This window comes from Chionomys nivalis, chromosome 4 (assembly GCF_950005125.1).
Source record: "Chionomys nivalis chromosome 4, mChiNiv1.1, whole genome shotgun sequence".
Taxonomy (NCBI): domain Eukaryota; kingdom Metazoa; phylum Chordata; class Mammalia; order Rodentia; family Cricetidae; genus Chionomys; species Chionomys nivalis.
Window position 1 is genome coordinate 36,210,240 of NC_080089.1, and position 12,602 is coordinate 36,222,841.

General features: G+C 51.2%; 1 protein-coding gene across 2 annotated transcripts; it reads left to right on the forward strand.

Moving 5' to 3' along the window:
* Positions 1 to 12,365, forward strand: Robo4 (roundabout guidance receptor 4). Of its 2 annotated transcripts, none has more exons than XM_057768456.1 (18): positions 1 to 151; positions 467 to 799; positions 1,052 to 1,209; positions 1,410 to 1,530; positions 2,105 to 2,232; positions 2,325 to 2,553; positions 2,786 to 2,898; positions 3,646 to 3,814; positions 3,958 to 4,143; positions 4,263 to 4,305; positions 6,096 to 6,232; positions 6,326 to 6,589; positions 8,510 to 8,617; positions 9,014 to 9,173; positions 9,311 to 9,547; positions 9,667 to 10,025; positions 11,093 to 11,299; positions 11,409 to 12,365. In XM_057768456.1, exons 1-18 carry the CDS (start codon positions 82 to 84, stop codon positions 11,417 to 11,419), a joined length of 3,033 nt encoding a protein of 1,010 aa, XP_057624439.1. In that variant the 5' UTR covers positions 1 to 81; the 3' UTR covers positions 11,420 to 12,365. The 2 variants fall into 2 exon arrangements, with proteins under 2 accessions (XP_057624439.1, XP_057624440.1); XM_057768457.1 differs by having other exon boundaries at positions 9,035 to 9,173.
* The last annotated feature ends 237 nt before the right edge of the window (positions 12,366 to 12,602 follow it).

A 12,602-nucleotide genomic window follows, 5' to 3' on the forward strand; every position in this document is an offset into this window, starting at 1 on the left:
CCTCCCCTCCTTCCCTTACTGCTGTGAGCTCAGAGCAGTGGGACAAAGTGCGTGGGACAAGGAAAGCAGCTGAGAGAAGCCATGGGCTCTGGAGGAGTGGGGCTCCTGGGGACTAGGTGGCCTCTGCCTCTACTGCTTCTTCTCATCGTGGGTGAGTGGGGCCCTCCCTCTTCTAGCCCACGCTCCTGGACTCCTGGCCGGATTCACGGCCTGGATCCCAGGCCAGCAGAACAAAAGAGGATCTCTTGTCATTAGCACTGGGAATAACGACGACACTGGTGGTGGGGTGTGGGCATGGGCATGGCTGTGTGTCACAGAGACAGCTGTGTAGACGCTGGCCTGAGGACGCTGACCCTCTCCCCTCCCGCTCGCTATTTGGAAATAGATGTCCGGTAATATAAGCCAATCGGGCAGACTCCTACACAAGACGCAGAAGGGTGCAGTTCAAGGAGTCTCTCCCTTCTAGGAGGCAAGGCTCTGGAATCTTCACCTCAGATCCTAGTTCACCCCCAAGACCAACTACTTCAGGGCTCTGGCCCAGCCACGATGAGTTGCAGAGCCTCGGGCCAACCGCCTCCCACTATCCGCTGGCTGCTGAATGGGCAGCCCCTCAGCATGGCGACCCCAGACCTACATTACCTTCTGCCTGATGGGACTCTCTTGCTACATTGGCCTGCTGTCCATGGACGGCCCCAAGATGACCAGAACAGCCTCTCAGCACTCCTGGGTGTCTACACATGTGAGGCCAGCAACCGGCTGGGCACAGCCGTGAGCCGGGGTGCTAGGCTGTCTGTGACTGGTAAGGCTTGGGAGGGTAGGCCCAGGGTGAAGCAAAACTAGGTTGAGTTGCTCGTGTCCAGGGAAATATGTAAAGGGAGGCCTGGCCTGGCGGAGATGGGGGGTGTCCTTGGGAGGGAGAACTAGGTTAAGTTGGACATAGAAGGCCAAGGAAATTGGTATAGTAGAATGGGGTAAGCAAGATAGGAGATGCCAAAGAGGGACTTGGGGGAGGGCAGACATGTTTTCTATTGACCTGATGTCCTTCTAACAGTCCTCCAGGAGGACTTCCAGATCCAGCCTCGGGACACAGTGGCCGTGGTGGGTGAGCGGTTGGTTCTTGAGTGTCGGCCACCCTGGGGCTACCCAAATCCTTCGGTCTCATGGTGGAAAGATGGGAGACCCCTGGTCCTACAGCCAGGGAAGCACACAGTAAGTGAAGCGCCCATTCCCAGGAACTGCTTTTCCCATACTTCATCATGTCCTGGGCACACCAAGCAACCGACCTGCTCTCCAGGGGCATGTCCTCTCTGGCAGGTCTGAGGAAGGGAGGGCAATGAGACCTCAGGTTGCTCTCCAGCCTCTGAGCTTTCCCTCACATTGAAGCCTTCACGGAGTATCTGTACCGACAGGTGGCTGGGGGTTTCCTGACGGTGGCAAGAGCAGAGAAGAATGACACAGGGACCTATATGTGTATGGCCACCAACAGTGCAGGACAACGGGAGAGCCGAGCAGCCAGGGTGTCTGTCTGGGGTAAGAACAGGAGTCAGCTGAGAGCCAACAGAAGGGCTCACGAGATAATTCAGTGGGTCAAGACCTTGCTTCATATATGTGAAGGCCTGAGTTCAGATCTCCAGTGCCCACATAAAAGCTGAGCCTGTCAGGGTGTGTCTATAATCCAGGTACTGGGGTGGAGTGGAAACAGGTGGGTTCCAGAAGCCAGCCAGCCAGTCTAGTGTGGTGAAATCCAGGCTCAATGAGAGATCCTGTCTCAAAGAAGAAGAATTAAAAAAAACAATAAGGAGAGCAATAATAAAGACTCTATTGTCAACTTTTGGTTTCCATATGCATACTCACCCAAGTGCAAACATATGAGCATATACTTAAAACCACACACAACATCCAAGGTAAGGTAGGGGACTCCAGTTTGTGAGGTGGTCAGTTTGGGTATATGGGGCTCAACCTAGGATTGGGATCCAAGTGGTGAGGCCTCCCTGTGTGAGGTTAGAATGGATACAGGAGTATTCTAGACCTGATCTGGGGGACAAATTTGTCCATGATGAAGGTATGTTCCTCTCCTCCATCCCACCCTCGTGTTCCTCTACAGAGTCACAGAACCACAAGGAATATTTGGAACTTCTGGCTGTTCGCATCCAACTGGAAAACGTGACCCTGCTGAACCCAGAACCCGTGAAAGGCCCCAAGCCTGGGCCAACTGTGTGGCTCAGCTGGAAGGTGAGACAGAGGACCCAGGAAGTGAGAACCCATTCAGATGAGTGCTCTCACAAACTCCCCAAGCACTTACCCCTACTCCAACCTCTTCCCAGGTGAGCGGCCCTGCTGCGCCTGCTGAGTCCTACACAGCCTTGTTCAGGGCCCAGAAGACCCCCAGGGACCAGGGATCTCCATGGACAGAGGTGCTTCTGGGTGGCATGCAGAATGCAGAGCTTGGGGGCCTCTGCTGGGGCCAAGACTACGAGTTCAAAGTGAGACCGTCCACTGGCCGGGCTCGAGGCCCCGATAGCAATGTGCTGCTCCTGAGGGTGCCGGAACAAGGTCAGGGAAGGAGCCTGATTGACACTGGGGGTGGGGAGGTTCTCATCTATCCCAGTCCCATCGGGACATGCTAGGGGTGGGTGTCGAGGGGACTTCTTTTCTGCATGGTGAAGCAAACAGCTGTAAGAAGTGTCATTCCTTGTAGAACTCTGATTCTCCATCCCCCCAGTGCCATTTTTGACATCACATGGTGTCCTCTCCTTTAGCCGTTCTGTCTCTTCCTTTTCTGCAGTGCCCAGTGCCCCACCTCAAGAAGTGACCCTAAAGCCTGGCAATAGTAGCATCCTTGTGAGCTGGGCTCCACCACCTCCTGAAAACCACAATGGCGTTATCCGTGGCTACCAGGTAGTCTCTACAAAATGATGCTGACCAGCATACTCCTCTCCCCTCGAGTCCCACATATCTTTGCTTTGGTCACTACAAAACAGCATCTGAGCCCCCCCCCCCAAAAAAGGAAGGAATTTTGCTTTTGAGGAGCACAAGTAAAAGGGCCTGTTTAGTCCGCCAGATCTTGCCAAGTGCTTTATAAGCTGTTGTCTCATTGCTTCTCACCAACAGCCTAGGTTATTACCTCCAGTTTATACATGGAAAGGCAGATTATGGTCATAGATGGAAGAAACAGAACAGAAATCAAACGTTGGGCTGATTTGATCAAATCAAAACTTAAACTGGGTCAGACCTGAGTCTTTAAGCAGGCGTGTGTATACTGGACTGGCAAGAAAAGAATCACCTGGGAACTTGTTAGGAAGACAGACTCTCAGGACCTTTCCCAGGTACCCTGAATCAGAAAGTGAAAACTGAGCGTGGTACTTTTTTTTTTTTTTTTTTTTTTTTTTAGCAAACCTCAAGGTCACTTGAAAGCACCATGAACCACTGGTCCTGGGTACATTTGGCAGATTATCTTTGCCATTCTGTCATCTAGAAAGAAGTCTCTCACTTGGTAGAGGAGGAGGCATAGGGACTGTGGCGTTGTTTTGTTGATCAGTCCTCAGGAAGATGTCAGGCGTAGGAGGACCGCACAGCCATCTGCAGATGAAGGACTTGCTGGTAGATGGTCCTAGGGCCAGTGGCTCACCTTCGTTTGTGTCCCAGGTGTGGAACCTGGGTAATACCTCACTGCCCGCTGCCAACTGGACTGTCGTGGGTGAACAGACCCAGCTGGAGATCTCCACACGAGTGCCAGGCTCCTACTGTGTACAAGTGGCTGCAGTCACTGGTGCCGGGGCCGGAGAGCCCAGTAGCCCTGTCTGCCTCTTTTTAGGTGAGAGAAAGGTCTTATCCATATCCTCAGCCCCCATGTCATCCTCCTGTCTTTGTTCCTGTTACACCTCCAGCTCCTCTCTCTTGTCTTTGGGTCCCCCATTGCCCCACTGGCCCTCTCTCTGAGTTCCACTTCCCATACAGAGCAGGCCATGGAGCAGTCAGCTCGAGACCCCAGTAAACATGCTTTCTGGACCCTGCATCAGCTGAGGGCCACCTTGAGACGGCCAGAAGTCATTGCCAGTGGTGCTGTCCTGCTCTGGCTGCTGCTACTAGGCCTTGCTGTGTGTATCTACAGACGCCGCAAAGCTCGGGTGCACCTGGGCCCAGGTGAGAGGGGAGAACCCGTGTGTATAGATCTCCCTGGGTCCAGACAGAATAGCACAGGGGCTTTGATCTCTAGAAAGACTCTGGGATCTTCGTTTATCTGTCTCTCCCATTTTTTCCAGGTCTGTACAGATACACCAGTGAGGATGCCATTTTAAAACACAGGTGAGAGGCCACAAAGGAGTCCCGAGGAAGGGCGGAGAGGTCAGGGTGAGTGGAGTCTCAGCAGAGAACTGGATGGCGTTTCAGTCTACCCTCCTACCAGGCAGCTTAGGATCCTCGTACCTGAAGCCCTCCTGGACTCTGTGTGACAATGACTCTCTTTCACTGTAACCCCTTGGCAACCGAGCAACCTGAATCATAAAACCTAAATGTTTTTGCCAAAGGCTTCACAGTTGACCTCCTGGCCACCTAGCTGTTGTTCTTGTCGCCTACTCTCTCTACTCCTGCTGTTAAGTGACTCGTAACTGGCAGGAGATGGCCAGCTCTAGTGCCTTGATTCCCTTGTGCTCCCAGTGTCTACCTGACAGTGTGTTTGCATTCTGTATATTGTCTGTCTCTTGAGACATCCACTTGTCTTGCACAAGCTGTACACTTCCGGCAGGGGGCGATCAGTTAAGGTCATAGATCCTTAACTCATTGTTCCAAACCAGGGCCAAACAATAGGTACCTCGACTCCAACTGCCTGATTACCAGAGCTAGTCTGTACTCATGAGACGAGATTCTAATAAAACAAACAAAAAGCCATTCTCCCTACAGCCCCCTCCCCCACACACAACATTGACTGTGTTTCACAATAGAAAACATTTCTTCTCCTTGTCAACTTCGTTAGTCTTTGTGCTCTGGGTCTGAATTATTTAAGAAGCATTTATTGAGTACCTACTGTTAACTGGATACATTGGGCCCCCCGGGCTGCCAGGTTCCATTCAACAAGGTTCCAGGCTGCCTGGCATCATGGCTTGAGTTTTTCCTTTCTCTCTCTGACTTCTCTCTTCCAGTTATCTCCTGCCTCCTGAACTTTGTCAGCTCTGTTTCCCTGGGACTGCTTCCTTTGTTCTCAAGAACAATTCTGTTCAGATCAGTTCATCCATTCCTTTGGAATAGTCTCCACCCACCAGAAACTGGCAGACAGGCGGAGACAGGCAGGAGAATGACCTGGAATTGGATGTGTTGTATGACCCAGACACAGGGAGGGGGCTAGAGAATCCAAAGAAAGAGGAGCCCATGCATACCCTATGGAGAAGAGTGTGGAGTGGGAGGAATCACTTGCTCTATTCCCAGGGAAACATAAACTGTAGTTCTGACTGGGATATATGGAATCAGAACAGAGGACAAGGTTGGAAAGCCACCATGGCATAGGAGATACCACGGCAGGCGTCTGAACTCTATCTTGGTAAAGAGGGAGTGACCGAAGGTTCTAGGCAGAGAAGTCGTTTTATCAAAGTCGCTGCTCTTGAAGGATTATTCAGGTTTCTGGAAACCAACAATCACCACGGCAAACTTCTATTCTGCCAGCAGAGGGACTTAGAATTTCCTTGGCTCAGCTCACAGCACCAGTCTTATATGAAGGCGCTCTTTGTTGCTATTTAACAGTTGAGGAAACAGCCTGGCTCAGAGAGACTAATAGATTTATTCCTTTGATTGTACAGCTAAACTATGGCAGGTAGGGATCTCCAGTCCATGTTTGCCTGGCTCTATTTTGTTCTTTTCATCTCCGTATCCTTAACTGTCTCTCTCCTAAGACCCCCTCCCCAGCTCTGGACAACTCAAATAAAAAGATCAGGAGCACCAGATCAGAGGACCTTGGGGGACCTCAAAATGCTGAGAAGCTGCTCTAAGCTGGGAAGCAAACACTGTCATTTCTTCTCCCACTGCTGTCCTCAAACTGGAAGTCGTAACTAATTTGATTCCTATTCTTCTCTGCCTTGCCCCCGCCCCCGCCACCACTACCCCAGGATGGACCACAGTGACTCCCCATGGCTGGCAGACACCTGGCGTTCCACCTCCGGCTCTCGAGACCTCAGCAGCAGCAGCAGCCTCAGCAGTCGTCTGGGAGTGGACCCTAGGGACCCACTGGACGGCAGGCGCTCCTGTGACTATGCCTCCTGAGAAGGGACCTCGGGGATGGAGGGGGGGACGGAGTGCAATGTCCTCACCATAACTCCTTTTGTGTCATTTATGGCAGTGATCTCCTGGGACCCCCGGAGCCCTGGTGTGCCCCTGCTTCCCGACACCAGCACTTTTTACGGCTCCCTCATCGCTGAGCAACCCTCCAGCCCTCCAGTGCGGCCAAGCCCCCAGACACCGGCTGCTAGGCGCCTTCCATCCAAGTTGGCCGGAACTTCCAGCCCTTGGGCCAGCTCAGATAGTCTCTGCAGCCGCAGGGGACTCTATTCCCCGCGCATGTCTTTGGCCCCTGTAGAGGTTTGGAAAGCCAAAAAGAAGCAAGGTAAGAGTGGTGAGAAAAGCCATGTTCTGGGACAGATGGGGTGGGATTAAGGAGAGGTACGCTGACCTTAAGCTGAGTGAGGGCTGAGCACGATCCCCAACCTCCTGTTATCTCCCAGTGGACACAAACCTCTAACTCCACCCACGGAGCACTCAGCTGGGTGTACCCTCACCACGGCGTTTCTCTACAGCAGTGGGCCTTGGCTCTGCAGTCAAGTTGACTTAGAGAACGTTTAACAAGCACCGTTGCATGCCAGGTGTGGTGGATACAAGACACATTAGGCACACAGGTTTCCTTCTTACGAACTCCATCTGTGCTGACCAACAAACTGGAGCCTGGCCTAAGGTCACCAGAGCTGGGAAAAGCCTCAGGTTTTCCAGAACCTGTGCCTCACACGTTATACACTGATTTGCTTGGGCCCTGACTCTCACTTAGCTTCTTAGAGGGCAGTGTGTATATCCACAGATTCTGGACTCGCAGAGGGATGCTGGGTCCAGTCCACTGTAATAAGAAGAGATACCTGTAATACTTTTGGAACGGATTTAACTCTTTACTCCCAGCTGCTCCCCGAGGTGGACATGGCTTCTCTAAATTTACAGAGAGGAAAAGGTTGACAGAATATTGGGTAATTTGTTCAAAATTCCAAAATAAGTGCAGAGCTGAACTTTGAAGCCAGGGGATCTGTCTCCCAAGGCTACCGACTTCTCTGGGAATCACTTAGGAAGGCCCCTGCTTTGGAGACTGTTTTCCCAGGTGACACCCTGCAGAGCATGGCACAGCACTCTGCCTGCCGTCGGACGGACTTTCTGAACTGCTTGGAGAGACTTGGCAGATGCTGTTTTCAAGCAGATCAAACCCAACTTCAGTGAAAAGACAAGGGTGGATTAAGAGTAATTAATACGGACCCTTTTCTGTGGCTGTAAATATTAATAAGCTGCCCTTCTTTCCCATTTTGTTCGGGGCTATTGCATTATCTTGAGTGGTAATGAAATGCTAGCTAGAAAGAGATGGGGTCATAAACTCAGTGAAGCCAGCAGTTGGCAGGCACTGGGCCCTAGATTTAATCCTCAAAAACCAAGCAAGCAAACAAACAAAAATTCCTGCGCAGAGAGCCACAAGGACTTCAGCGAAATGTATGATCTCTCTAGGAACGTTAACAGTTCTAGAAAAAGATGAATTATTTTCTACAGCCATTTATTTCTCTCTTCCCTTTCTCTCTCCTTCTCTCCCTCCTTCCTTTCTTTTTCCCCTTTGATGCTAAAGTTTGAACCCAGGGATTCATACACGCTAAGCACGTGCCCTACTTTGAGCTACACCATCATGTTTACGGCCATTTCATCGGAAGCATCCAGTTCTGCCATGGGGCTTCCTAGTCTGAGGATGAGGTTTTCACTTGGCTCTGTCTCACCTTGCTCCCATCTTCCCACCTCCCCAGTCAAGAAACAGTCAAGTATCTCATGACAAGGCAATGTGAGAAATGAACACTGTCAAAAGATTCTCTCTAAGAAGAGGGATATTTGTGTTCACGGGGAGATTGAGGAGGAGAGGAGCAGTGTGAGGGAACAGAGATCAGGAAAACTGGAATGCACACAGTCCAAGAAAAGAGAGCTGGTTTTGGAAGCATCTTTCTGGAGCCAGGAGCTTTACAATCTGTTGTTATTAAATCCTCAACACCATCCTTCAGAGTGGTTGCTTACAAATGAACTTGACATTCAAAAAGCTTGATGCACTTCACTGAGGTCACACAGCAAAACACTCAGAGCTCTTTCCAGCTTAGTAGGCTGGAGAAAGATGGGGGCAGAGAGGTCGAAGATTTAAGGTCCCAAGGACTGGGTGAATACTCGGGCTAAAGAAAGGGCCTGTGATTGGGGTCTGAAAAGCCTACTCTCACTGTTTATAACAGCCATCTTTCCCTTGCAGAGCTGCACCAAGCCAACAGCTCCCCACTGCTCCGGGGTGGCCACCCCATGGAAATCTGGGCCTGGGAGTTGGGAAGCAAAGTCTCCAAGAACCTTTCGCAGAGCCCAGGTGAGAGGGGATCCCTAAGGGAAAAGTGAGGGTTTAAGGCAGGTTTTCAGGCCCACCAGTCCAGCCCCTTTGGGTTCTGTTGTGGCGCGCGCTCGTGTGTGTGTGTGTATAGTGTGCATGTGTGATGTGTGTGTGCACATGTATGGTGCGTGGTGTGGGTGTGTAGTGTATGTGTAGTGTGTGTGCATGTGTGTGTGTGGTGTATGTGGTGTGTATGTGTGTGGTGTGTGTAAGTGTGGTATGTGTGTGGTATGGTGTGTGTGTGTGTGCGTGTGTGTGTGTATGTGTGCATGTGTGTATATGTTAGTGTGTAGCTAAGTGGGCTGGGCAGTAATCCAGGTCTGAGCAGGTTGGGATCTGGACTTCATGAGATTTTGGAGATTCTTTTGTTCTCAGGCCCAAAGTCTTGTTCCCCAGAAGTCGTCCCCCGAACTGTGGTAGCCTGGCGTGCCCCAGGAACACAACTTCAACGCAACTCGAATGAGCTAGCAACTCGTCCACTTCCTCCGACACCCCTTTCTCCTTGTGGAACCCCCAGTCCCGATCCACAGACCCAGTAAGAGACATGGGTCAGGAAATGGAGTTGGGATGTTGAGGGTGTGGGGCGTGTGCCTGGGATGAGATGTGGACGTGAAGAATGACAGAATGAATGACAGCAGCTAATCTGCCATCTCTCTCTTGTCCCTTAACCAGGTGTGTGGAGAAGCCCCAAGCTCCCTCCTCTGATCCACGGCCAGCAGCACCTCTCTCCATCCTTAACTCTTCCAGGCCTGCCAGCCCCCAGGTTTCTTTTCTCTCTTGTCCCAGCCCATCTTCCAGCAACCTGTCGAGCTCCTCACTGTCATCCTTGGAGGAGGATCAGGACAGTGTACTCACCCCCGAGGAGGTGGCCCTGTGCCTGGAGCTCAGTGATGGGGAGGAGACACCCAGGTGAGGATCCCAGGTGAATGGAAACTAAGCGTACTGGGGAGCACACAAACCTGCCTCAACTGCCCTGTCCCTGCTGCTGTGCCTTAACCAGTGTACTGTCTCCCATTTCTGCCTTTTAGGAACAGTGTATCGCCTATGCCAAGAGCTCCTTCGCCCCCAACAACCTATGGCTATATCAGCATCCCAACATCCTCAGGACTGGCAGACATGGGCAGAGCTGGTGGGGGGGTGAGGTCTGAGGTTGGGAACTTACTGTGCGCACCTCGGCCCTGCCCCACCCCTACCCCCAGCGAGGGCTCCCTGGCCAATGGCTGGGGCTCAGCTTCTGAGGATAATGCTCCCAGCGCCAGGGCCAGCTTGGTCAGCTCTTCTGACGGCTCCTTCCTTGCAGACGCTCATTTTGCCCGTGCCCTGGCAGTGGCTGTGGATAGCTTTGGTTTTGGTCTGGAGCCCAGCGAATCTGACTGTGTCTTCACTGGTATGTGGGGCCACCTGCCTCCCTTAGAGTGGACGCAGCTCCCTTTCTCCCTAAGTCAAGGCTTCCTGTCCCTCATTGCCCTCATAGTCACTTGAACAATTCGTATTGTCAGGCAGTGGTGAAGCTACTTCCAACCTTGTGGGGCAGAGGCAGGCAGATGTCTGTGAGTTTGAGGCCAGTCTGGTCTACAGAGTGAGTACCAGGACAGGCTCCAAAGCTACACAGAGAAATCCTGTCTCAAAAAACCTATTAGTGTTAGTGATGTGGGTAGCATATGCCTGAAATCTCAGCATTCGGGAAGATGACACAGGAAAATTATGAATTCCATGCCAGTCTGAGCTACATAGTAAGATTTTATCTCAAAAAGGAGGAAAGGTAGTTTTTCCTGAACAATTGATATGTCCTAGGTACTGGAGGGAATGCTTCCTATGCATTAGTAAGAACTCCAGGAGAAATATTCTCTACCTTTCTCTTCCAAACCAGGAAACATCAGGTCAGACAGATATTTAAACTTGCTCAAGATACCCCACAGATCAAGGACAAATGGTTCAATTCAGCGGGGTGGCCCAACCCCTCCACCTCCAGGACCATTCTGTTCCCCAGATGTCTCAGTCTCTCTCCATGTTAGCAGGAGGTGATTTCACATACACACACACACGCACACACACACACACACACACACACACACACACATGAGATCCTGCATGCCTATCTTACCCTTACTCCACCTTTTGGCCTCAAGAAAAACAACGAGGCTCACAGGAAATGACAGGGCAAAAATTATCCAGGTCAGAAGTGGCCGTCACACAGGGAAGAGGCCACCCAAGACTAGTAAAGGAAGTGTCCAGAAATGGTCTGGGAGGAAACACGTCAAGCTGCTCTGTAAAGAAACACCTGTGTCAGGCCCAGGGGCTGCAGCTGCTGGGACAGATGGACTGAGAGGCCAGGTTACATTTAGGAGGAGTGGCATAGGTGTACCCTAAACCAGTCCTAAGCTTTCTGCTGTAAATGGGGTCCTTAGGATCTAAAGGTGGAACCTTCTACTGACCGTCTGCCTCCCTTATCAGATGTTCCCTCACCACCCTCCCCTCGGGATGACCTCTGCCTGACCCGAAGTTTCTCTCTGCCTCTGTGGGAGTGGAGGCTAGACTGGCTGGAGGATGCTGAGATCAGCCACACCCAGAGGCTGGGGAGGGGACTGCCTCCCTGGCCTCCTGACTTTAGGGTCCCTTCCCAGCGAAGTCAGCTCAGTGGTGCTGTACCCAAAACTGGTGGTAAGCATCTGGCTGGCTGGCTGACATGTGAGCCTGGTTGAGAAACTCTGCAGAAGAGTCAAAAGGGACCTAGGATCTAGTATTAATTCTATTCTCCTTCAACTTCCAGATTCCTCCTGAATTGTCCCTGAGATAGCCAGAAGAGCATGCAGACCATTCCCCTGTCTGTCCCCAGGCCTTCCCACGGGTGTAGGTCTTGGACTATGCTTCTCTGTAGTAGAGGTTCATTATCACTGGGCTTCTGGAGAGTTCTGTCACTGGGATTGTTAAAACAAAAGAAAACAAAACAAACTACGATCTCGGGAGACTTGGATTCCCACTGAGAACAAAACAACATCATCATGACATCAGATTCTCTCCTCACAACCAGGGCATTTGCCCTAAGTGAGCCTGACTCTTGATCTCCCGTCCATGTGGATCATAGGAAGAAGAGAAGCCAACAGTGTCTTCATGAAGGACAGAAATGCTGTTGGAGAGGACTATGGTGGAGGACACTTAGGAGCCTTCTCATCTCTACCTGGACTACGCACTTAGAGGCCAACTCAGTTCTTTTCCCAGCCACACCAGGCAAGGAAAGAAAAGGAGGAAGGTCATGGACACAGTGGGTCCTATCTAGTATCGCAGCCAACACTTCAAAGTTGCAATAGCAGAGCAGACTGAAGGAAAAGAATCAGGAGGACTTGGAACCACAGCACTAACCTCATGCCATTGTCACTGTGAGCTTCAGAAACTTGATTCTATAAAACTATAGACTTGAGTTCTATGATGTCACTCCTTGGTTTCTGTTTTGGGAAGGGTACCTGCAAAGATGTAAGAGTTATCTGACTACAGAGAGAATCAAGTATTCGTTGTTACTCAGGGAATGTCCTCATATCTGGTCTTCAGTTGAAGGGAAATGAGGTATATCCAGCAAGTTAAGCAGAATGTAGTTGAGAAGAATGGAGGTGTCTAAGGGTCTGTGTGTCTTGGGGAGCCAACTCCTGTTTCCTGAAGTCCCAACCCTGCTCCCTAAAGTCCAGTTCCAGATGGCGTCTTAAAAACAGACAAGCAGATGAATTCCACAAAAGGTATAATCACCCGGGATGCTTGGCTGTTTAGACAAAACAACGAATCATTGAAAGCCACTAGAGGGCAGGCTACCCGCGTCTGTCTGTCTGTCTGTCTGTCTGTCTGTCTCTCTAACACACACACACACACACACACACACACACACACACACACACGGTGGGAAAAGTCACTGACAGAACCCAGGAGTTAGGCCTGTGCTGTAGAGCATCATCATGGCCAGAGAATATACCTCTGC

What these genes read in the sequence shown, in the direction of transcription:
- Robo4 (XM_057768456.1), top strand. Translation starts at nt 82, where the DNA reads ATGGGCTCTGGAGGAGTGGGGCTCCTGGGGACTAGGTGGCCTCTGCCT. An exon ending in TACAGCCAGGGAAGCACACA is followed by an intron (nt 1,210 to 1,409) that starts GTAAGTGAAGCG and finishes CTGTACCGACAG; the next exon opens with GTGGCTGGGGGTTTCCTGAC. An exon ending in GAACCTTTCGCAGAGCCCAG is followed by an intron (nt 8,618 to 9,013) that starts GTGAGAGGGGAT and finishes TTTTGTTCTCAG; the next exon opens with GCCCAAAGTCTTGTTCCCCA.